Consider the following 24,825-nt stretch of genomic DNA (forward strand, 5'->3'; position numbering starts at 1 on the left):
TCTCAGTGGTGGGGATCACACACAAGGCCAAGCGAGTGCCCTACTGCTAAACTACATCCTCAGCACAAGATGATATATTTATTTTATTTTATTTTGCTTTTTGGGTCACACCCGGCAATGCTCAGGGGTTCCTCCTGGAACTGCACTCAGGAATCACTCCTGGCGGTGCTTGGGGGACCATATGGGATGCTGGGAATCGAACTCGTGTTGGCCACATGCAAGGCAAATGTTGAGCTATCTCTCCAGCCCCACAAGGTGATATTTTGACTATGAATATAGTCAAAGACCTAAAAATTCCTGGACAGAAGTTTTAGAGAGTTCTAATGACCCTACCACTTCCTTGGTTTCCTCTTCTCAGTAAGTACCTTTCTTAATCTAAAATGAGAATTTCCGTCTTACTCCAGAATTTATACCTTGAGAGTAAAAGGGAATGTGCCTGCCACAGAGACTGAGGTGGGAAGAGGTGGCGGTGACGGGAGGGATACTGGGAACATTGGTGGGGGAGAATGGGCACTGGGAACACTGGTGGAGGGATGGGTACTCGATCATTGTACGACTGAAATATAATCACAAAAGTTTGCAAGTCTGTAACTGCATCTCACAGTGATTCATTAAAAAATTAAAAAATTAAAAAAATTTAAAAAAAGAATGTATACCTCAGGGAGGATGAAGGATAAATGCAGGTTAAAGATGAAAAAACAAAACAAAACAATATTTTTTGGCCACTGTAATGACAGCTCAACAGTAAGCCACAATAGAGCAGCTTTATTTGTATATTTATTCCAGTTATTGGCATACCCAGCATTATATTTGTAGTCTTTTGTTTGTTGGTTGTCAGGTTTGGGGACCACACTTCAGGGGCTACCTGGCTTGGTGCTCAGTGCTCACTCCCCGCAGTGCTCAGGGGATCATATGATGCCATCCATTCAATCCTGAACGCATTCCATGTACCCTCGGATATCTCCCTCCCATTTGTATCTGCTTTATCTTCCCAAGTAAATAATAATCTCCTCCTCTTGAAGGAAGAATCCTGTACTTAATGATTTCGTATCTTCCAAACTAGATGACATTCAGCCTTGTTTATGCAAGTCATTGACAAATGTTTGTGGAATGAGTAAATAAATGATGACGAGATAGAATGTCTAGGGGTTTTATTTTTGCTTTTTGGTTTTCCTGGCATCTGCAAACTTTTCCTGTGAATCTCAGTGGGAGACACGGTTTCATCATCCATAAGGGAAGCCAAAGATACCTCAAGTTTTCCTTTTTTTCTCCACTTGGAGTAACACAAAAGCAACAAGAATCTTGGCTTAGTCATTTGGATGCTGCCCCCAGGTTTTTAAATCTTGGGCTAATTGTATCAGGCACAGAGCAGGAGTCACTGAAGATGGCATCACGGAGCGGGGTTGTGGGGTTGTGGCTCCAGCTGGAATGTCCTTGTAACTTTGGCCGAGACGCTTGGTTATATTTTCTGAGCCCGATCAGCTGTTTCCATCAACTCTGAGGATTACACCAGAACCTCCCATTCTATTTATTTCCCCCTCCAGTCGGAAAAAATTGTTTTTGTGTTTTTCAAGGGCTGCTCCTGGCTTGATGCTTGAGGGTTGCTCCTAGCCGTGCTTGCTCCCCCTCCCCCCACTGCCTGCCCCTGGGTGCTACATTCTAGCCTCTGGCCTCAATTTATCTCTCTGGCTCAGAGTTGTTCACTACTTCGAATCTTGACATACCTCTAAGATGAAAATTTGGGGAGGAGAAAGCAGGGGTTCTACTTTATTCTTCGCCAACTTCTGTGCTGCTACTATTGTCATATTACTTCTATTGTTGGCAACATAGACTTTCAGGGGCCAGAGATATAGTACAGTGGGTAGGACACTGGCCCTGCAGGCAGCCAACCCAGACTCAGTCCTGTCGCACAGAGCCAGGAGTAAGCCCTGAACACTGCCAGTTGTACCTCATCCCAAAGGGCTTTTCTGGTCTTGGGGTCACACCGAGCAATGCTCAGAGGCTACTTATGGTTCAGTGCTCACTACAGTTCAGGGTTACTACAGTGATGCCAAAGGGGCCCACATGCAGTGCCAGGAATCAAACCCAGACCTCCTGCCTGCAAAGCATATGTAGAAATTCTCTTTCTGGCCCTAAAAACATTTTTTGTTTGCTTGAGGGTCACTCCTGGCAGTGCTCAGGGAGAAGTCCTGGCTCTGCACTCAGGAATCACTCCTGGCATGTTTAAGAGGACCATATGTGTTGCTAGGGATTGAACCTGGGCCAGTCATTTGCAAGGCAAATTTCTTTACCCCTCTACTATCTCTTTGGCCCCGAAAATGCTTTCTAAAGCACAGTTGAATGAAGAAAATTGATTAAAAGGTGAAATTTGCGAATAAGGATTGGGCTAGATTGTACCAGGCTTTGAATACTGTTTTGAGGATTCTGAATTGAGTGCAACAAGTCAAGAAAATTTGAAAATCAGAACATTGCCATGAGTAGATCTAAGTTGGGTTTTTTGTTTGTTTTTATTGTCACATTGAAGACACTAGAAATCAGAGAAATTCGAGACCAGGCAAACAATTAGGAGCTGGTGATTGCAACAGTACAGATGAAAGATTGAGAAAATGTCTTGGTTCCCGGAGACAAAGAGAGTCCATCATGGTTGGGTATTCTGGAAGCAGAAACAGAGAGTTTGCAAGCTATCTCCTTGGGATGAGCAGAAGTGGAACCACACCCACGGTGCCCCAGCCAGGCTGGCAGGCAAGTGAGGAGAGAAAACTGAGATCAGAAGGGCTCAACCTTGGTTCCCCTGCTTTGCTGGTCCCTAGTGCCCGAATGAGGAGAGCCCCAAGATGGGCAGGATTCTGGACAGGACTGTTTGGTTTTTTTTTTTTTTTCAGGTGCAAAGATCCTCTAGGAATTGAAGCTAGAGATTATCTACTGGCCATCCTCCCTGTGTAGGCAAGCAGCAAGTTTTCCCTGGACAGCAGAACAGGGCGGCACAAATCAGTGCCTAGCTCAGCTTACCACAGAGAAAGGGGAAGAATGATGATGTTGTAAACTAACGCAGTGCGGGTGGAATGGCTTCTATGGAGTCCACATTTTCCAGGGGGCTGAACAGTAAGTCAACAAAGGTTAACACAGGTCTCTACACTGATGGGCCTTGATGATAGCCTAGTTAGTGGACAATAGAAGAGGAAACAGGCCTGGGCGATACAAAAGGAATTTAGTTTTGGACATGTTTCTAAAATGTCTGCAAAATACTAAGGTAAAGATGACTTGTGAGAATCAATGCAAGGAGGTGGTGGGAAGGTGTAAAGGTGGTGGGATTGGTGTTAAAATACTGAATATATTCAATTATTGTGAACAACTTTATGATATTAAAATTAGAAGTAAGTAAAGTAAAGGCCCTCCCGTTGATCATCAATTTGCTCGAGCGGGCCCAGTAACGTCTCCATTGGAGACTGTGTTGTTACTGTGTCTGGCATATTGAATACGTCACGGGGAGCTTGCCAGGCTCTGCCGTGCAGGCGAGATACTCTCGGTAGCTTGCCGGGCTCTCCCAGAGGGGCGGAGGAATTGAACTCAGGTCGGCCATTTTGGCTGCGTGCAAGGCAAACGCCCTACCGCTGTGCTATCGCTCCAGCCCCATATTAAAATTAAAAAATTAAAATGTAATAAGACAAAAAGATCAATGCAAAGGGAGAGACAGTATAGGGGAGATAGTATAGGGGAGTACAGAGCTTAAGGTGCTTGCCTTGTCTGTGGCTGAACTGTTTGATCTTCAGTACCACATATGCTCCTCTAAGCACCTTCAGGAGTGAATCCTAATCACAGAGCCAGGAGTAAGCCCTGAACACAGCAAGCCATGGCACAAAATAAAAAGCTAAAAGCAAATGGGTGGTGAGCAGTAAATGCTTATATGTACTAATACGTATTATCATATTGTACCATATTATGAATGTTTGGGTTTTTAGGTCACACCCAGCAGTGCTTAGGTCAGGGCCTACTCCTGGCATTATGTTCAGGGGTCACTCCTGGCAATGCTCAGGGACACAGATCATGCTGGAGATGGAACTGAGGTCAGTCTTGTACAAGTCTAGCATCTTTTCTCTGGACTTAGCTCTCCAGTACCTATATTATCTTATTTATTCACAATGCCTTTTTGAGGTAAGAAAATGTTTATTATATACTTTTTGTATATCTTCTTATACCATTGGTTTATTAAAAAAAAACTGAAACTTGAAGAAATTAAATGACTAGTTCAAAGAAGTCAGACTTGAATGTGTCTGACAACAAAGCAGATAATCTTTTTTTTTAAAGAAGCCAATTTTATTTATTTATTTATTTATTTATTTTGGGGGCCACACCCAACAATGCTCAGGGGTTACTCCTGGCTTTGCACTCAGGAATTACTCCTGGCAGTGCTTGGGGGGACCATATGGGATGCCGGGGATCGAACCCCAGGTCCGCCGCGTGCAAGGCAAACGCCCTACCCGCTGTGCTATTGCTCCAGCCCCCAAGGTAGATAATCTTAAAGATAAAATTAGATTGAATCTCCGTGGAATCTGCCGCAGAGAGATGCTATTTGAAGACACTGAAATGAGCAGGTTATCCAGAAAGATCTCAATTGAAAGGGATTCCCCCCAAAATGGAATTCAGGGGCCCATAGTACAGTGGGTAGGGTGCTTGCTTTGCATGCGGCCAAACAAGGTTTGATCGCAGGCATTCTATATAGTCCCCTGAGCACCATCAGGAGTGATCCCTGAGCACAGAGCCAGTAGTAAGCCCTGAGCAGCGCTGGTGTGGCCCAAAAACAAAAACAAAATATAATTTTTTTAAATGAATTTAAAGGAAGTCAACATTTTCAAGGTGAACTGAGTGAAATGGGTTGAACAAAGGAATTGTCTGAAAGGCCAGTTTCTATAAATTACAAGTATCGTATCTCAGATGTAAGGGTTAACCATCTGAGGTAGATAGGCTAGAGAGATCGCTCAGAGGGGTGGAGCACATTCATTATACGCAGGAGCCCTGGGTTCTATCACTGGCACCTCATGGTCCCCTGAATACTGTCAGGAACAATCACCAAGCACTAAGCTAGGAATATTCCTTAGGCACTGCCAGGAATTTGTTTTTCCAGATTGAAAAACAAATGAGAAGGGCTAGAGAGATAGTACAGCAGGTAGGAAGTTTGCCTTGACAACATAGCCAACCCAGGTTCGATCCCTGGCATTCCATACAGTCCCTTGAGCACAACCAGGAGTAATTCCTGCAGAGCCAAGAGTAGCCCCTGAGAATCACTGGGAGTGATCTAACCTCCACCCCCCTCCCAAATAAATAGTGAGCAATGAGAAATGTTGCAGATATTGGGAAGGATGAAGGTCTCCTGATTAGAGGTCACTGATGATCTTAGAGAGATTTATAGGTAAGTCAGACTGCAGGGGGTGAAAGTGTGAGTTGATACGAGAAAGGGGAAACAAAAAAAAAAGCTGCCTTTCTGGAAGTTTTACCAAGTAGAGGAAATCATAATGCTTAACAATCAAAATGCAAGGAATTTATTGGTTTTATGAATAAGTTGGATAATTGTTAACTCCTTGCTCCCACATTGCTTGGAATTTACACTCCCACCACTTTTCTGTTTCTTTCTACTTGCGTTAGACCAGGGTCCCTCTTGCATCTGACTCACCTGGCAACACTGAGCATGGTTTCTCTTGGTCGTGGATGGTCTGGTCTATTTTCTGAATTTTTCAGGTGATTCCTTCTGTAGCTGGAGGATGGACCACATACACCCCAGCCCTCACCCTCACTCCATTCTCTTTCAGGCATAAATTAGCATTGCCTTCTTGGACCCATTCTGCACAGCATGCAGTTCTGATGTGCTTAGCAAGTACTGTTTCCCTAGTTTCTTTGCCTCCCCTTGCCCAAGCTCTGGGTGGGAAGATCTGGGAGAGAAAAGGTACTGCCACTCCAAGACTTCTGGGCTGTCATGTCCCCGTGGGGGACTCTGGTTCTGCAGTCAGCTGAAACCCTCCCATGTTAGCCCCCCTCAGTTCAGCCCTATGACAGAGGGAGCTGCAGAGTCCCTAACACCGCCGTCCACCTGTGCACAGGAAGATGCCAACAGCCACACCAGCAATGATGAAACAACCCATCAGGACGCCCAGGACCAGCGAAGTGTAGGAGCGGCCTTTTTGGCTGCCTGCAGAAAATGAAGAACCAATGTCTTTGACTTGGCGATCCCCCAGGCCCCTCCCCAGGATTTCTGCCCCCAAAGAAGGTACCAAATGACTTAAGCTGTGTGTGCTCTGACCCAAACCTCCAACCCTGGGGCCTCTCTTTCTGGAGGCATCATTGCCTGCCCGGCTGAAAGTCCTCCCTACCTGCCCCGTCCTTCACGCTGCTGTGTTCCTGCACATACTGCACACACGTGTCCTGCAGAAACTCTTGCAGCTCAAACCGAGTCCGGTTGTAGGCGTTGAGCTGCTGCAGGGTGTAGGTGGCCACGTTGGAGGTCTTGCCGGATCGTGCCACCCACAGGGCTGTCTCGGGCTGGAAGCTCACAAAGGCGCTCCCATTCACGGTCACATCGAAGAAGGCGCTGGCTTTGGAACCCTCCGTCGGCAGCTCACAGCCGAGGGAGCAGCGAACAGTCATGGGAACTGTGGGTAGTACTCAGGGTCAGGGATGTGTGGACAAGGGAATTGGGTGTGAAGGAAGCCCACCAGGGGCATATGAGGTGGGGGTATCTTGGATTAGATACTGGACAGCAGGGCTCTGTGAGGAGAGACCAGAGGCTTAGAAGGTGGAGCTGTGTGTGTGTGTGTGTGTGTGTGTGTGTGTGTGTGTGTGTGTGTTATGAGAGAAAGGAGTTGGAGGAAAAAAACTGAGAGCTTTGAATGTCTTTTAGTTTTTCATTTAGTATTTGTTTGGGGGCTATGCTTGGCTGTGCTCAGTGGTGACTCCTGGCTCAGAGATCACGCTGGGACTATATGTGGTGCTGGGGATTGAACCTGTGTCAGATGTCTGCAGGTTAAATGCCCTACCTGCTATATACTATTATTCCTGCCCCTAGTTTGGAGTGTGGATCTGACTCAGTGGTACTCAGAGACTTCTGACTCTGTGCTTGGGGGCTGCTCCCAGCAGTATTGAGGGATTGAACTGGGCTTCCTCCCCATGAGCCACTTCTGTGAGAGGAAGAATTTGGGGGAGTGTGAAGAGAGGGACTCTCTAAGGGAGGGGGACAGCTGCTGGGAGAAAAGAGGTTAGAGACTGAGGGTAAAGGCCTCGGGTGGGTGTGAGGGGAGGAGGGATCTGAGGAGGAGTCAGGTGACTCTAATGTGAGGGACTGGAAGTCTTCCATGAACTTTTGTGGGGTCAGGGCGGCTCTGGCACGGGACCTCCAAACAGGGTCCACCTCGATACCATGCCAGCAGGAAGGGTCTCCCCCACTTCCTGGACGATCCCACTCCAGACCGTGCCAGCAAGGTTCCCCACTCTCTCCAGCCTAGAACTCCCACCAGCAATCAGCGCGGGTCAGCGTCCAAGAGCCCCGAGAAGCTGGGATGCTCTGCATAGGACCAGGCTCACCGCGGGGCGGGGCGACCATCCTTAACCTGATCCTTTGTCCAGGCCCCGCCCCATCTCCCTTAAGACCTGCCTCCCCCAGAGACACGCCCCGCCCATAGGCCACGCCCCCGCCGCCCAACCCAGGGACCCTCCTCTGTGCCTCCCTACTCACAGTCCAGGTGGCGCTCCTGGTGCACCAGCCTCACTAGGCTGTAGAACTGCTGGATGTAGAGTCGTAAGCTTTCCTCCATGATCGCCCAGCTCTCCGGGTCCTGCAAAGGCTGCAGCTGGACGAACGTGACATTGGTGCCCCAGCCTTCCAGTTTGTGCGTGGGAAGCCCCCCGAGCGACGCGTTGCCGTGATGCCACACTTGATTGGGGTTGCGGAAGTAGGAGATCTGGAGCATGTGGAGATTCTGTGGGCCTGGGGGCAGAGGTCAGCGCGTTGGGGCCTAGGCCAGCGTAGGAGGGGTCAGCGTGGAGCGGTAGATAATAATCCCCTACCCAGAGGCAGGCCGCCCACCTTCTCTGCCCTATATAAACTATAAAGTGCCTTCCCACACAGCCTCCCACTGGGCACCCCCTGTAACTGTGTCAGGAAGACAGGATAGGGGTTATTAGCTTTGTTTTACAGATGGGGAAACTGAGGCCGGAAGGGCAAACAGCCACTTGCCCCAGGTTATTCCTGTCAGTGAAGGAACCTCTCTGGTCTCCTTTCTCTCTCTCCTTCCTCCTCCGTTTCCGGTTGACCTGCAAATACTGACCCATACTACAATCCGAACTCCATCTTCTATTCTGAGTTTCTTTTGCCACCTCCCTCCTTCAGTTCTCCATGCCTGTGGTCCGGATTAGAGAATTAACTAACTTCCTCACCTTTAACCCTGACACTTCCATTCCACCCCTTCTAATCTGACCTCCAGTTGACCAGGAGTCAGAGCCTCTGATGGGACCCCTCCCTCCAACATTACTAATGATGACAGCTGAGCGATGGGCACTGTGCTCATTAGCTTGTTTGTGCCCTCCTCCCCGAGCTCAGGGCGGTGACCACTATGATTAACCCCCTCGACAAGGGAAATAGCCTGCAATGGTAAGGCAGTGGAGGTTTGAACGGAGGGAGTCTGAGTCCCTCACTTTGGGGGGGGGGGCATAGAGGTGGGAGGAGGGTAGCCACACAGGGAAACCAATCCAGTGGGGGCTCCGGAGGCCTTGTGGTGCTGGGGGTCAAACCAACAGGCACTTTAGCTAGTTGAGGAAATTAGCCCTCGGGAAGAGGACAGTCCAAGTCCCTAGTCCAAGTCTACCACTTTGGCGGTGGAGGGGGAGTTGGGCTGCGGGTGGTGCTCATGGGGCTATTCCTAGCTTGGTGCTCAGGGGGACCTCTGAGGTGCCAGGGATTGAACCAGGGTGGGCCCCATGGAGGGCAATTGTGTTAACCACTATACTGTGGCTCCAGTCCCCATGTCTATCATTCTTAGCTGCTCAGTTGTCCTGCCTCCACTCAACTCTCTCTCTCTCTCTCTCTCTCTCTCTCTCTCTCTCTCTCTCTCTCTCTCCCCCTCTCTCTCTTTCTCTCTCTGTCTCTCTCCCCACACAGTCAAGTCTAAAATTGCAGGAGCCCAGGCTCCACCTGCCTCTCTCACCCCTTCCCTGCACTTCCACACAGCAAACAACTTGCAGGTATGCTGGTATGCGGGCAGCCGCAGGGCCTTCTCCCCTCGACCCTCCTAGACTTAAAAAATTCCCCACGTCTTTGTACCCATCTCCATATGCCCTGACTGCTCTGGGCTCCTCTACACTATCACCAATTCTGATTACTCCACTGCCATCGACACCCGGGAGGGATTTGGCCCAGAGTTAGTGCCTGGAGCCCACCTGAGGAGGGGTGAGTCTCGGCTGTGCCTTGGTGTGTCTGGTTCGTGCCTGCGGGTATGGGAAGGTCTGTCTGTGTGGGGGAGCCTGGCGGGATGCTTAGCAGAGCTGCCTCCCACCCATCTTCTCTATGAGATGGAGCGGCCAGCGGTTTTTTCACAGGGGCTGTGGGGGTCATTCCGGAAGTGAGGAGCCCTCCCAGAATCCATGTCTTTATTTGTTCCCTGTCTGAGCAGGAGGATAGCCCTGCAGAGGACAGGGCAGGTCACCTGTGCCTGGAGTGCAGGAAAGTCACTTCCCTTTTCTTCTGACTTGGAGCCGCTCGAGGTGGTCCCCAAATCCCCGTGGAGTTTTCCCACAGATCTCAACTTCTCCCACCCAGGAACGGCCCCCCATCATCTTCCCACCCCTTCTCCACACGCCCCTTCTGCCTCCTGCTCATCTTATCTGGGCCACGAGCTTTTCCTCCTCCTTCTCCCAGGGTCTTCCATTCCTTCCACTTCTCATCTCATCTCTGAGTCTGTCTCCATCTTCCCTGAAGTCACCCCAGTCAACTGCCGGACGCCGGTGCCCCTCTTCAGACCCCCGTCTCTCTATCCTCCCCCCGGAGGGCTAATTTCCTCACCTTTCTACCCACTCCTTTCCCAGTTCCAGCCTCTGCCAGGCTCCCTTTCCACTGGCCCCACCGTGACCTTCACACCTTAACTCTGGGCCACCCCCCACCCCCCACCCCCCACACACAGACACCACCACCACCATCACCACCACCACATACCACACACACACACACACACACACACACACACACACACACACACACACACACACCAGACAGAACGCTGAGCAGTGCTGACCCGCCTGTCCCCTGGAGCGCTTCAGTTGCCTGTGGCATGGGTTCTCCGGTTTTGCCCGGAGACCGTCCCGGGGACAGCCACCAACACCGAGGCAGAAGCGTGCCTGACTCACCCTCCGAGGCTTCCTGGCCGCAAAGGGCCCCGCCAGGCAGGAGAAGTAGAGGCAGCAGAGACAGCAGCAGCGGCGGCGTCAACATCCTGGGGCTGACCGTCTGAACCCCACCTGGATACGGCAGTCTGGGGACTCGGCTGCAGGGAGAAGCGAGGGCTGTCCGGGGACGAGGCTGAAAGGTGGCCAGTGGGACGGGAGGAGAATGAGGGCGGCGGGCTTATAAAGTGTTATTCCTCCCCCCGGCTCATTTCCTACTCCGGGGCCGGCCCTCACTTACCCTCCCTCCGCCCCCGCTCCGCCCCGCCGCTGCAAGCACCCTCCTGCCCTGACCTGACTTTTTCCTTTCCCTGCCCTGCTGCCGAGGAATCTTCGGGAGCGGAAAAGGGGGAGCAGTGCTGGGAGAGAAGTCCTGCCCTCTCTGAGTCAGAGGGTGGGGCATCTGCTTCCAACTTTGCCCTGAAGGATCCACAGGTTCCGAAAGGGGAAACTGAGGGCCAGGGAGCTGCAAAGGACTTGCCCAAAGTTTATTCCCCACAACGAGACAGATCAGGGATGGGAATTCAATTTTCTGATGGAATTTAGTTGCATCAGAAGTGTACATAGATTGCAGTGAACTACCCAGTCAGGAGTGTCGCAAAAGCAGTACCAACTGAGAACAGAACCTCTTGGTCACAAAGACACCCTTGTCATAGGAAAGAATTACGAACACCCTAAATCTCACCAGAGGACTGTTTTTCCATGTGCGAAAGCCTAGATTTGATTTCCAGAACAAAAATAAATTAAAAAATTTTAAAAATTCTCTTTTCCAACTTCAAGTCACAATCAATTAGTAAGCAATGACTACAATTTAGCAGGTCATAATGATCAGGGCTTTATTACTTAAAAAAATGAAATAGAAATTTCAGTGCATTGCCTTTTCCATGAAATACTTGTTTAGCTGTATATACGTGTGTGAGTGTATATGTGTTTTCGCTTTGGGTGCATGTGTTTCATGAGTTTTTTTTGTTTGTTTGTTTGTTTGTTTTGGGATGACATCCAGTGTGCTCAGGGCTTATTCCTGGTCTGAGCTCAGGGATTACTCCCGTTGGGGTCAAGGGGACCATATATGGTGCTGGGATCAAATCCAGGTCAGCAGCATGTAAGGAAGTGCCTTACTCGCTGCACTATCTCTCTGGCCACTGTTTCATTGGTTTTGCAAAATGTTAAGATACACTTTATATAGGGCTAGAGTGATAGTACAAGAGGTAGGGCATTTACCTTGCATTCAGCTGACCCAGATTCGGTCCCCAGCATTCCATATGGTCCCCCGAGCACACTAAGAATAATTCCCAAGTGCAGAGCCAGGAGTAACCCTTGAATATAGCCGGGTTTGACTCAACCCCATTCCCCAGAAAAATCCCCAAACAAAAAAATAAAAAGTGTATCTTACTCAGGAAACAAATAGAAAATATTCCCATTTTCAAAATTTATCTGTTTCTTTAGAAATACATACATATGCATATTATATTTCTTCCTGCATTTTTATTGATTTATTATTAGTTTACAGTATAATACGATTTCAGGGGTATGGCTCAACTCCTCTATACTTGAGAGGACACGTGAACATAGCATTCCCGCCACAAAAGTTCTAATGCCATACAATGACCATAAAGACCCTCTACTATGTAATCAAATATTGTGAATTACTTTACAAAAAAAATTAAAAAGACCCTCTATCTATCTCTCCTATATGCTGCAAATAGAAAATTCTGAAAGTAATTTCCCCAAACTATGGAAATCTATAGCACTGTAGTATTGTTCATCAATTTGCTTGAGCGGGCACCAGTAACATCTCCATTATGAGACTTGTTGTTACTGTTTTTGGCATATCGAATATGCCACGGGGAGCTTGTCAGGTTCTGCTGTGCGGGTGGGATACTCTCGGTAGCTTGCCTGGCTCTCTGAGAGGGGTGAAGGAATCGAACCCAGAAACGCCCTACCCGCTGTGCTATTGCTCCAGCCCCTGGCAGTGCTTGTTGAGAGTTGCCTCGGTGCTCACATGTGTCTCACCAGGGGCTATGATTCTTGGCCTGGAAATCACACAGCTTTGTATTGTGCTCACCAGAACATACCCTTTGTAGGTGAGCTTATACACCCCTTTGAGGGTCAGTTTATACCTTCCTGACAAAGGTACATCTAGAAATCCTGCAGTACCCAAGGTCACTGTCGATCTGGGATCCCCGTGGAGCTACCAGTATCACACTGTGGGACACCAGGGATTTGAACTAACTCTGTGCTTGCAAGACAGATGGTCTGAGCCACTGCCCTACTTCTCTGGGGCTTGAATTTCATCTACCTTTATTTTAAGATATTACTTCCATCCAAGTGAAATATACTTCATCCCATTCTTATATTCATAAAGGATGAGAGTATCAGAATATTTATATATGCAAAGAGAAATGACTGGAAGGATAATGCCTGAGATGATGCCTGAGGGAATAGGATTAGATTAGGGTGGAGGATAGTTAACTTTTTATTTTCTATACTGTTCTTTGGAGGGAAAACTAAAGTCCTGGTGGAATCAGGGCCAGCTCTAGATTTTTGTCAGGCTCCCAGCCTTGAAGTCTAGTACATAGGCATGAGTTGTCCTTGTCACCTCTCAGCAGCACACTAGCTTAGAAATAATATCCAGGTTCCTTTACCAGTTCATCAAAATGGTCTAGTGGGGAGAATGGGACTCAGGAAATGAAAGAACTCAAATCATTGATAATTATAGTGTCTTCACTTTTGTGAAAAATTGTCCTGGACTTGGGGGCTGGAGTGATAGCACAGAGGGAAGGGCGTTTGCCTTGCACGTGACCGACCCGGGTTCGATTCCCAGCACCCCATATGGTCCCCTGAGCACTGCCAGGAGTAATTTCTGAGTGCAGAGTCAGGAATAATCCCTGTGCATTGCCGGGTGTGACTCAAAAAGAAAAAAAAATGTCCTGGACTATTCTATGTTTGGAGAATTTTATTGCAACTTAATAAAATATTACAAATAAAAAGGAAGTCTCTTCAGTTGTGTTTCTCTCCCTCCACCCTACCATTAGCTGGAATCTACTACTCTTCCTTTCCTTACATTTCTATACATGTATGCTATGTATGTGTATATAGCTAAGCATTTGGCAACTTTTGTTTTTGTATCGTTGGTTGGTTGCTTGGTTGGTTTTTGGGTTTTGGGCCATACTCGGTGATGCTTAGGGGTTACTTCTGGCTCTGTGCTCAGGACTCAGGAATAACTCCTGGCAGTGGTTAGGGGATCATATGGGATCCCAGAGATAAAACTCAGATCAGCCGTGTGCAAGGCAAGTGCTCTACCTGCTGTACTATCTCTCCAGCGCAACTTGGTTTGGTAGTTTTTTAAAAATATATATTCATAAGATTCCTCTATGCTGTTTTAGGTCCATTAATTCTCACTTCTTTATAATACGCCTCATTAGAAATATACCATATTTATCTATTCTCCTGTTGTTAGACATAAAAGTGTTTTTCAGCACTCTTACCAACAAGGCTGCTATGAACAGTCTGGTACATGTTTTCTTGCGCATATGTGGGACAATGCACATATATTTGTGTTTGTTTCTTTCCCCTGGTTTGTATCTAGACACTGCGATTTAGAACACTGTTCCCAATCATTTCAGGCATACAGTGTTCCCACACCACACCCACGACCAGTGTCAGTGTCCCTCCGTCAATGTCTCAAGATTCCCCCCACCTCTGCCTCACACCCTTGGCCAACTCAGTTCTGAAGGCAGACTCTCAGAATCTGTTGCCACTGGTCATTTGTTATGCTCTTACTAGTTTCTTTGTATTTCTCATATGAAGGAGATCATTCAGTATTTCTCCCTCTCCCTCTGACTCATTTTACTCAGTCTGATATGCTCCAGTTCCATCCAAGCTGCAGTGGGTTGCAGGTCTTCATCTTTTCTTAGAGCTAAGCCATTTTCCATTATGTCTACATACGCAGCTTCTTTATCCCCTTGTCTGTTTGAGGGCACTGGGGTTGTTTCCAAATCTTGGTTATTATGAATAGCACTGAAATGAGCATAGGCGTATAAGACATATTTTGGAATTATCTGTTGGGGGCTCTTTGGGTAGATGCCAAGAAGTCAAATTACTCTTCATATGAAGCACAATTCTTAATTTTTTTTTGACAGGGGGGATGTTCTCCATAGCGGGGCTTGTGGGTTAGTTTTGTAAATGAAGAGGTGGAATTGCTGAGTCATAATATGTATTACATCTTCATTATGACTAGATATTGCTGCATTGTTTTACAGAAAGATTTCACCATTCTACCTCCCCAGCAGTGCATGAAAGTTTCCCACTCCACAATTTTGTCTACCCTTGGCATGTCAGATCGTTGGGCATAGAATGGCATTTCTTGGCTTTTACCTTGCTTTGTCTGACTCCAGGTGAATCCGAACATGTTTTTCTTTGCCTTTTTTCTTCCTCGAGGTCTTAAAGAAAGAATAAAATCGAAAGTAATGAAACAGAAGATTGGACTTACTTGGAATTGAGTGCTATGCGGATCTCTGAACACGTATTTCCAACATGCTTGGATAATTATGCTATGATGAAAAACAAGTCAGAAATTTATATCATGTGTTAACTCTTTGTGTTTATCACTTCCTCCGGAGCTGACCACACCAGCCTCATTGTTTCCATAATACAGAGGAGATCAAATTTAAAGCACAGAGAAGTTTAGCAACTTGCCCCAAGTCACACAGCTCAGAGTTTCAGGGCAGAGAATTAAAATAAAAGAGAATAAGGGATGGGATTGGGTACAGGGAGAATGAAGAGACTGTTGGGAATACGAAAACTGGGGTGAGGGGCCAGAGTACACAGAGTACATAGGACACATACTTTGTACCTGGTCGACCTGTGTTCAATCCTCAGCACCCCATAGGATCCCCTGAGCCCCCCAGGGGTGTCCCTGAGCACAGCGAAGTGTGACCCTCAAACAAGAAACAAACAAAATGAAAGAAAACTGGTGTGTGCAGAAGTTTGAGGGGTCCTGGGATTGGGGAGGTGGCAGAGGAGAATCGCTTGGAGCAAGAGCCCCCCCCCTGCTGCATCTCCGGAAACGCCCAGGGCAGAAAACCACCAGGCAGAGTGGGCGCAGGGCCAGCGGCTGGGATTTCACAGGATCTAAAGAATGAGGGTCCGGGGGAGCCAGGGGAAGTGAAGGAAGCGAGGGGCAGCGTTTCCCACCCCAGAAAGCACATGCAGAGGGGAGATAAGGGAGCCAGGAAGCTGCGCGGGGGCCAGAGCTAGTGCAGTCCCAGTGGGTGAGGAGAAGCCCTGCCAGGCCCTGGAACCCAGCCCAGCTGAACTTCAGAGCTGACCGACAGCTTCACTAACCCGCCCAACTCTGACAGCAACAGAGGGGGCCCTTCAGAGGTCCGCTAGCTGCTCACACTTGTAACCATCGAGAGCATCCGGTTCCCTCCGCACAGGCGCTCTGGTCACCTCAGCCCTGTCGGGAAGCAGGAAGGAAAGCTGAGTGCTCCCATTTTACAGATGAGGAAACAGAGCAGCCAATGCATCTCCTTGAAGAGCCCCAGGAAAGGAGAGGGCTGGGACTCAAACCCAGGGAATGTGCTCCCCACTAGGCTTTCTTCATTAAGATGGTAGGAATTCAGTCACGGTGGAGATAAGAAAATTACTTCCTTGGGGGCAGGAAACCAAATGAAACCTGTTGCAGGAAATGAAAGGTCAATGTAAGTGTGGTTTTCTGAAGAGGAGGCGAAGGATTGGTTAAGCATTTTAGCTGGGGTTTTCCCCTATAGATGTACACATCCCCAATACAGAGAATTTGAAAAGCCTCAGCAGGACCTTTCCTGCCCCTGCCAGCAGGCGGCGTGATGCTCACTAGACTCGGCTTGGCTCCTGGCCTCTCTCTAGCCTTATCTTGCTCTGTGCTCAGTCTCCAAATCTGCTCCTCCTGGCTTCCTGTTCACAGAGTACACAAATGTTATCTCTTCATGTCCTTTATCTTGTTCTCTTCTCTTCTCTTCTCTTCTCTTCTCTTCTCTTCTCTTCTCTTCTCTTCTCTTCTCTTCTCTTCTCTTCTCTTCTCTTCTCTTCGTTTTTGGTTCTCCACACTCTGGGAGGCTCTGGGGTTACTTCTGCTCGGGGGTCATTCTTGGCTGTGCTCTGGGGACTCTTCAATGTTGGGGATCAAACTTCAGCCTCTTGCATGCGAAGCGTGTGCTCCAGTGCTTAAGCTGAGCCTCTCTCCCCACCCCTAGCCCAGTCAATCCCTCAACTGGTCTTTAAATAAACAGATGTTTCTAAATGTTAGAGAATCACTTGTATCAATCTCCTCCACCAGTTCATGCCTTTTTATGCCTTGTTTTGAGAATCCTTTTCTAAGCATGGTAGTGGAAAGATAATTCAGTGGTTCAATCCTTGGCATCATGTAGTTTCCTGAACACAGCCAGGAGTGACCCCTGAGGGTCAATATAAAAATAACTCCTGAGCATTGCTAGGTGTGGCCCCAAATACAAAACAACAACAACAACAACAACAACAAAACCCAAACAATTAAAGTTCTAATTAAAAAAAAAATCCTTCCAGAATGCCCTGTCACAGAGGTAGGGTGGGATGGGGGGATGGGGGGTGGAAGGGATACTGTGACTGGTGGTGGTGGAGAATGGGCACTGGTGGAGGGATGGGTATTTGATCATTGTATAACTGAAAACCAAGCACAAAAATTTTTAAGTCAACAACTGTACCTCATGGTGTTTCACTAATAAAAATTTAAGAAAAAAAAAACCTTTGAGTTGCAAATAAAAAAAGTCCTTCCATGAATAATGGGGTCATGAAAATATTCTATTTATTTACAAAGGTATACGTTTTCTCTTTTGCCTTCAATTTTAGGGTGCGAAGTGGCATATCTAATTTACAGAAAATGGGATCTGCTTTCTTTTTGTGTGTTTTTTTTAAATAAGAAAATTAAACCATTCATACAATAGAATAAAATCCTATTCTCATTTACACATATATGTTTTCAATTCTGGAATCTAAAGTATATTACATTAAATTTTATTTTATACCTAGATATCATTGTAGTAATAATCATCTGTCATTTAAAGCAAATCTGTGTTAATATATATTTTTTTCTTTTTGGATCACACCCGGCGATGCTCAGGGGTTACTCCTGGCTTTGCACTCAGAAATCACTCCTTGGCGGTGCTCCGGGGACCATATGGGATGCTGGGAATCCAACCCAGGTCAGCCGTGTGCAAGGCAAACGCCCTACCCACTGTGCTATTGCTCCAGCCCCATGTGTTAATATATAGGAGCTTACATGGAATAGGTAAAACTTATGTAGATATGTAAATTTTCTCTTTATGCTTAAGTAAACACTGTGGTTTACAAAGTTGTTCATGATGATTTGTTAAAGATATTTAATATTCCAACACCAATCCCACCATCATTACACCTTCTCTCCAGTATTGTCTCTGATTTTCTCAACAACCCCTTAAACCTGCACCCATAGCAGGCCCTCAAGTTATTTTATATTGCTTGTTATCAATACTTTGCTAACAGAATGATAAAAAAAAAACTTTCCTTAGAAGAAAGTTAGTGAAAATCGTTATAGCTCACCATAAAAACCATTGTATAAGCATTACTAAGATGTTGTTACAGATTAAGCTTTTCCGTATTTATGTTTTGTGAATCGAGATTGGTTGCCTTCCATGTTACATCCCATTCAATCAGGGATGCTGCCACTGGTTTATCAGTGCTGTAGAATTTAAGATGTAGCTCCAGGAAGTTCAGGATTAAAAAAAAAAACCCTTCCCACTCCCTGTCTCTGTAGCAGGCACAAGTTCAGGATTTTTAACAGGTGGTACAGCTGGAATTAAATTTTTAACTGGGTGGAGGCTTTGGGAGGTATGTGTGTGACTGCTGGGACTTCTGGAAGTACAAGGAGATGTAGGGAGATGGAGATGATGACTCCACGAAAGCCTGGAGATTTCAATCACAAACCTCACATATCTGAATTTTTAACAGATTAATTTCTGGGTGAAGCTCGGTGCTGGGGTGGTGGAGTCCGGCCAGGGCCATGGTGGCGATTTTGTAATGTGGGAGCAATTGGCTGCTGGGATTCTGTCTGGGCAGATCAGCCCAGAGCCTGCTCCCCTCTACAGTGCTCCAGATGACCCAGCCATACACAGATGTCCAGGAAAAAATTTCTTCTGCAATTTGTTGATCTCTTTTGAGATTTATTTATGGGTCTCTGGATCATGGATGGTGGATGAGCTTATATGGTGCCTTTTGTTTTTAGTTTTTATTTAGGGCCATACCTGGTGATGCTCAGGAGTTACTCTTGTTTCTGCACTCAGGAATTCCTCTTGGTGGTACTTGGGGGACCATATGTGGTGCCAGGGATTGAACCTGTATCAGTGGTGTGCAAGGCTAGCGCGCTACCCATCATACTATTTCTCCAGCCCATCCTATTTTCTTTTAATGACCTTTACCCCTTATTATACTCAGGTCATTTTATCCCAATCAGGATAGTTTTCTCCTCCCCAGTGTATTTTATTTTATTTTTTATCAAGACACATTGGTTCTTATAAAAAATAAAATAAAATAAAATACACTTCACTGCCTACATTCCAGGATTGCTTTTGCACACCTCTTCAAGAATAAGTTGTAATATCATACCAGTTAGCCAGGAAATTTTCAAGGCTGCTGGGTTGTTGCAAAAAGCTTTCCTTGATAGAGACTGAGACACATGGCTGCTTTAATTTTAATTTCATTTTTAAATCTCTTTGCTTTTGGGTCACACTCGGAAGTGCTCAGCACTTACTTCCGGTTCTGTACACAGGGATCGCTTCTGGTAGGCTTGGGGAACCACATGGGGTGCAGGGGATTGAACTTGGTTGGCAGCATATAAAGCAAGCCCCTTACCTGCTGTACTTTTGCTCTGATCCCTCCATTTCTAATTTTCTAGTCTGCCAAATGTAGTAGTTTCTCAAGCAGGCCCAGTAACGTCTCCATTGGAGACTTTTGTTGTTACTGTATCTGGCATATCGAATACTCTCGGTAGCTTGCCGGGCTCTCCGAGAGGGGCGGATTCTAGTGTTAAGTTAACTTTAGAGATTTTGAGATTTGAGATTTTGAGATTACACAACTCAGCTTCTTTGTGTGCTGTTATTGTGTGCCACTGTTCTCCAGATATCTCCAAATCGTTCTAAGGCCTCCAAAGCCTGGTTTGCTTGATGCCTCCTTCTCAAAGCCTTCCCAAATGCTCCTGCTAGAAGCAACCTCGATATCCTCCTGAAAACAACAGAACCAGGCCTGCCTCTGGAGCTTCAGGGTCATGTTCTAGCCCCTTCTCCCTTCTCCTGGACTACAAACTCCTGGGAAGCATCTTTGGGTTCTCTCCTCAACTAACTCATCTGGAACCCTGTATAGGTGCAGTATAATGTGTAAGCCTGCAGTTACATTGCCTGGGTTAACATCTGCCACTTGCTATTACATTTGAGTGTACCATTTGGCTTCTTAGATGTCATCAGCAAAAGGGGAAGGGTAATAGTATCTGCCTCAGAGAGTTATTATGAGAACGAAGTGAAATAATATAAGTGAATCACAGTACAGCCCTGGTGCATACTATTTTTGTTACCTTGAGTTCATAGCAGTTGCCATTACATGCTATACCTCTATTCTGAACTGCTCACTATTATTTTTCTTTCTTTTTAAAAAATTGTAGTGCAAGTAACTGATTTATGTAAACTGATGTTTTTGGTCTGGATGTATTACAGTCTGCCTCCAAGTTACCCCAGACTGTCTTATATTATTATTGTCTACCTCTTCTTTCCCTCCTCTGCTTGGTAATCTGTAATACAAGGTCAAAGATTTGTCATTGTTCAATACTGTCTAGTAACCTCTGTCTTAGTTTCTCTATGTCCTTATCCCTTTGACTTATTTAATCTAATATAAAGCCCTTTAGTTCCACCCACACTATAGCAAACTGCAAGATGTTCATCTTATCTTACAATTTGCTTAGAATTCCATTGTGTATATGTACCACAAATTCTTATCCATTCATCTGTCATTGGATATTTGGGTTCTTTCTATATCCTAGCTATAATTCTAAGCATTGCAAAGAATATAGTTGTGCATTTATCTTTTCAGATTAGTATTATTGGCATTTTGAGGACAGATGCCAACAAGTAGAATTGATGGGTTTTAAAGAAGCTCTAATCTTACTTTACTTTTTTGAGCAGTCTTTATACTGTTTACTCCATATTTCATACTTTATAGAGGCTCAACCAGATGACAGTCCTATTAACAGTGGAAAAGGGTTCCTTTTGAACCACATCCCCACTAATACTGGCTATTTCTAGGCTTTTTGATATATACCATACTCACTAGTGTGAGATTGTATTCCTGGACATCTAATTTTCATTTCCTTGATAATAAGTGATGAATATTCTCTCATAAATTGCTCATTTTTTTCTTTCCCGCAGTTTTGTTGTTGTTATTGTTTATTTGTTAAATTATGTTTCTTTATTTGGAGTCACACTGGGCGATGCCCAGGGGTTACTCCTGGCTCTGCACTGAGGAAATGCTCCTAATGGTGCTCAAGGGATGATATGAGATGTTGGCGATCAGATCCAGATTGGGCCTTGTGCAAGGCAAGCAGCCTATCCACTGTACTATTGTTTTGGCCCCTGTTTTTCTATTTTTTGTTTGTTTTTAAATCTTTTTTATTATTGGGATACACCTGGTGATGCTCAGGGACTGTTTCTGGCTATGTGCTCAGGAGTGATCCCTAGCGGGGTTTAGGATACTGACCATATGCAGTGCTGGAGATTCGAACCAGAGTCAGTCTCATGCAAGGCAAATACCTTAACCTCTGTGCTATATCTCTGGCTCCACCCCAACTGTGTGTGTGGTAGGGGGTGGTCATATCCGGTGATGCTTAGGGGTTACTCCTGGCTTTCCTCTCAGGGATCTTGCCTGGCAGTGTTCAAGGGATCGGAATGGGTGCAGGGGATTGAATCCAGGTTGAGCACATGCAAGGCAAATGCCTTGCCCACTGCACTATCTCTTTGACCTCTATCTCATACTTATTTTAAATAGTTGCTGAGAATCATCTCCCTCCTTCTATTATTTATTCTGGAATTATTAATATGTGCTTTATTCTTTTTTCTCCAATGGGCATTTACTGAGCACTTGCTTTGTGTTATGATCCAAAGCCAACAAAATTTCTTCTCAGGAAGCATAGGAACAGATAATAGATACATTTGTGTATACAGACAATGACGGTGTGCTCTGTTAAGCATTGAGATAGAAGACTGGTACTGGGCTGCATAAGGGATCTTAGGGGAGAAAAGAGTCCCCTAACTCAGCCTGACAGCTAGAGAAGAATTTCCGGAGGAGATAATGTCTAAGTGGTCCTGAGGATAACTGAAGGTCGGAGTGGGCAGGACAGAAGTAGTGGGGAAACTTGTCTTAGATAGAGGGAGAAGAAAGCACAAAAGCAACACAGACGAGGGGTGGAAGAAATTATAAGATGTTTGAGAAATATAGCTGAACAGAAAAGTAGAGAGAAAAAAGTGATTTTAAGGGTAAGCAGGAGTCTAGTGAGAGTCTTAATGTTCTACACAAAGGAACTGAGACTTTGTCTAAAGGTCCTTCTCACCCACTTCTTGGGTTCACCGAATACCTAGTATAGTAATGCTACCTACTCCAGTAAGGCTGTCCTGACTTCATGACTACAAGTCTCAGCGAGGTACTCCTGTTGCTCTACCACAGTCCTCTCACTTCATCACAGCTCTTATTTCTTTAGACAATAAGTACCCATCTTCCACACCCAAAACAACAAAAAGGAAATCACACCTGAAACTGAAAAATGGTATTTACATATTTCTGTGTCACCAGCTTAGAAGATTATTTGACTATAATAAATGCGCAATAGATATTTATTGGCTGAACAAACGGATAAATAGGCTGTCCAGGGAATGAGAGAAGATTGTGTGTAGAAGATGCCTGACACATAAGTAGGACTAAGAAAATGAATATTTTTGTGCCTCAGTTTTCTCATCTGGAAAATGGGAATGAAACAGAAACTATTTCAAAAGGGTATCAGGACTCTATAAGATGCTTTCTGCAGGGTATGAAACTTAGAGCCAGGGATAAAAATCATGTTAAAAATATAATTATCATACATATAGTGAGCATGGGTGAAAATGTCATGCAACCCATTAATAAGGGGACTATCAGGATGTCGATGCCAGTTCAAAATAGAACACAAGGTTGGAGCAATAATCCAGCAGATAAGGCTCTTGCTTTCTGTGCAGTGAACCTGGGTTTTATCCCAGGCACCACATATAGTCTCCCAAGTCCCACCAGAGTGACCCTGAGCACAGAGCCGGGAGTATCTCTTGAGCATGACTGGATGTTGAAGAAAAACTCTGTGTGGGTATGTGTGTGTGTGCAATAATGGGAATTTTTATAGTAAATGAAAAAAATGAACGAGAGTCCTAAATTGTTTACAAAATTGTTTACAAAATAGATTAATATCCTTCAGGGTAATAAAACCATTACTTTTAGTATTACCTTCTCTACCAGACAGAAAGGGAAATTGTTGCACTTATTACTTTACCAAATTGTGAACTGTCTGGGTCATCATCAGTTGTGTAAATAATGTTGTTTTTCTTCAGATACAAATGACTCTTAAATCAAATTGCTAGTTAATGTTCTATTATGACATCACAAGTGTCGATACTTCAAGTAACATTCTGGGTAATTTTTTTCAATTGCAGAATCCAATTCAATAAATTATTGGATTATTCCAATTAAGAAAAACAAATTATTGTCTTAATTTATTTTTGTTTTGGAGGCCATACCAGGCAGTGATCAGATCTTCCACCTGGCTCTGTACTCAGGAATCACTCCTGGCAGAGCTCAGGGGCCCATATGGGATGCCCAAAATCAAAGCTAGGTCAGCCATATGCAAGGCAAGTGCCCTGCCTGCTGTACTATCTCTCCGGCTCCAGGATTTTAAATATTTTCATTCTCTCTAGTTCCCTACTCTTCACTGGACACCAGTAATCATCAGCAGCAGAATTTGGGGACTCTGGGCCAGATAAGTTGAGAAGGAACCCCATAGGACATCTATAATCTTCCCTTGCTCAGCCTAGGGAATGGTGTCAGGTTAATTCTATATAATCCAATAGGAAGAGAAAATGTCTGCTCCGGGCAGATCGCAAAGTAGGCACCTTCCAAATTGTATGTCACATGGATTTTTCAACCAAAAAGTTAAAGTAATTGATACTGAGGTCAGAGAGATTGTAGAGGGGTGGAGGTACCCGCCCTGCGTGTGGCAGACCCTGGTTTGATCCCTGTCATCACATGGGTTTTATTGAATTTATATTACATGTGATTCTTCTCTTGATGGGCACTTACCTTGTTTCCACCTTCTTCCTAGTGCCATTCTTATTTTGTAGTAGAGGGTTATTTTTGTTTTGAATTGAATCTAAGGGTTGGACACTATTTTCAAGATTTGAGCTCACAAGATTATAATTTGGCTCAGAGCCTGGGGCTGACCAGACTATGAGACATTTACGGCCACTTTTCATTTTGTTTATTTTGGGGGCTCAGGAGCCCCACCCAGTGATATTTGGCTAGCTGTGCAATCAGTTTAGTGTGAGGGCCATGAATGCAATGCTGCTTGGGCCCTGCAGTGCTGGGGACCACCAGTTCAGCAGTGCTCCGGAGCCTCCAGGGTTGTACTTGATGATGCTTGGGGACTATGTGGTGCTGGGATTAAACTGGGGTTGGCTTCATGTAAGGCATAGACATTTGCCTTAACCCTCCACTATCTAGCCTTAAGGTCATTTATGTTGTTGTTTTGTTTTTTAGGGCACAGTTGGTGTTGCTCAGGGCTCTGCACTCAGGGATAACTCCTGAAGATTCTCTGGGGTCCATTTTGGATGTTGGAGATAGAACCCAGATTGGGAGTATATAAGTCCCCCACAAGGGACCAGAGCGATAGTACACCCTACCCTCTGTACTATCGCTCTGGTCCCTTGTGGTCATTTCTTATCCTATACTTGTATAAATACAAGCAGAGTGGATAGGTTTCTCAAAGCAGATTTTACTATAAATCCAAGTTCACTTGGACCTTGAATTATAAAATGTTCTGGGGATCTGACCAATAAGTGATTGTGCTATTATTGGAACATGCTGGGGAGGAGTGATGTAAGGGAAATTCAAGAATTTCTACAAGGCAGTGGAATGGAGATTTCCCAGGCATAAATTAGTTACTTCTTGGCAGTCCAACAGTATGTAGTGTGTGAGCTTTGCTCTGGGGCTTGGGAGAATCCACTTGAACCACAGACCTCCAGATGCCAGAAAAGAAATTCCCAGATAACTTCCCTATTAAAAGTAGCCAAGAATGAT

General features: G+C 45.7%; 1 protein-coding gene across 1 annotated transcript; it reads right to left on the reverse strand.

Annotated features, from left to right (window-relative positions):
* Positions 1-5,546: 5,546 nt before the first annotated feature.
* On the reverse strand, positions 5,547-10,538 carry PROCR (protein C receptor). Its single transcript, XM_056121932.1, has 4 exons — positions 10,384-10,538; positions 7,721-7,972; positions 6,363-6,641; positions 5,547-6,181 (listed from the first exon to the last, which is right to left on the reverse strand). The coding sequence occupies exons 1-4, from the start codon at positions 10,466-10,468 to the stop codon at positions 6,066-6,068; spliced, it is 732 nt and encodes a 243-aa protein (XP_055977907.1). The 5' UTR covers positions 10,469-10,538; the 3' UTR covers positions 5,547-6,065.
* Positions 10,539-24,825: the final 14,287 nt, after the last annotated feature.

The sequence above is a fragment of the Sorex fumeus genome, unplaced genomic scaffold (genome assembly GCF_029834395.1).
Source record: "Sorex fumeus unplaced genomic scaffold, SorFum_2.1 ptg000044l, whole genome shotgun sequence".
Lineage (NCBI taxonomy): Eukaryota > Metazoa > Chordata > Mammalia > Eulipotyphla > Soricidae > Sorex > Sorex fumeus.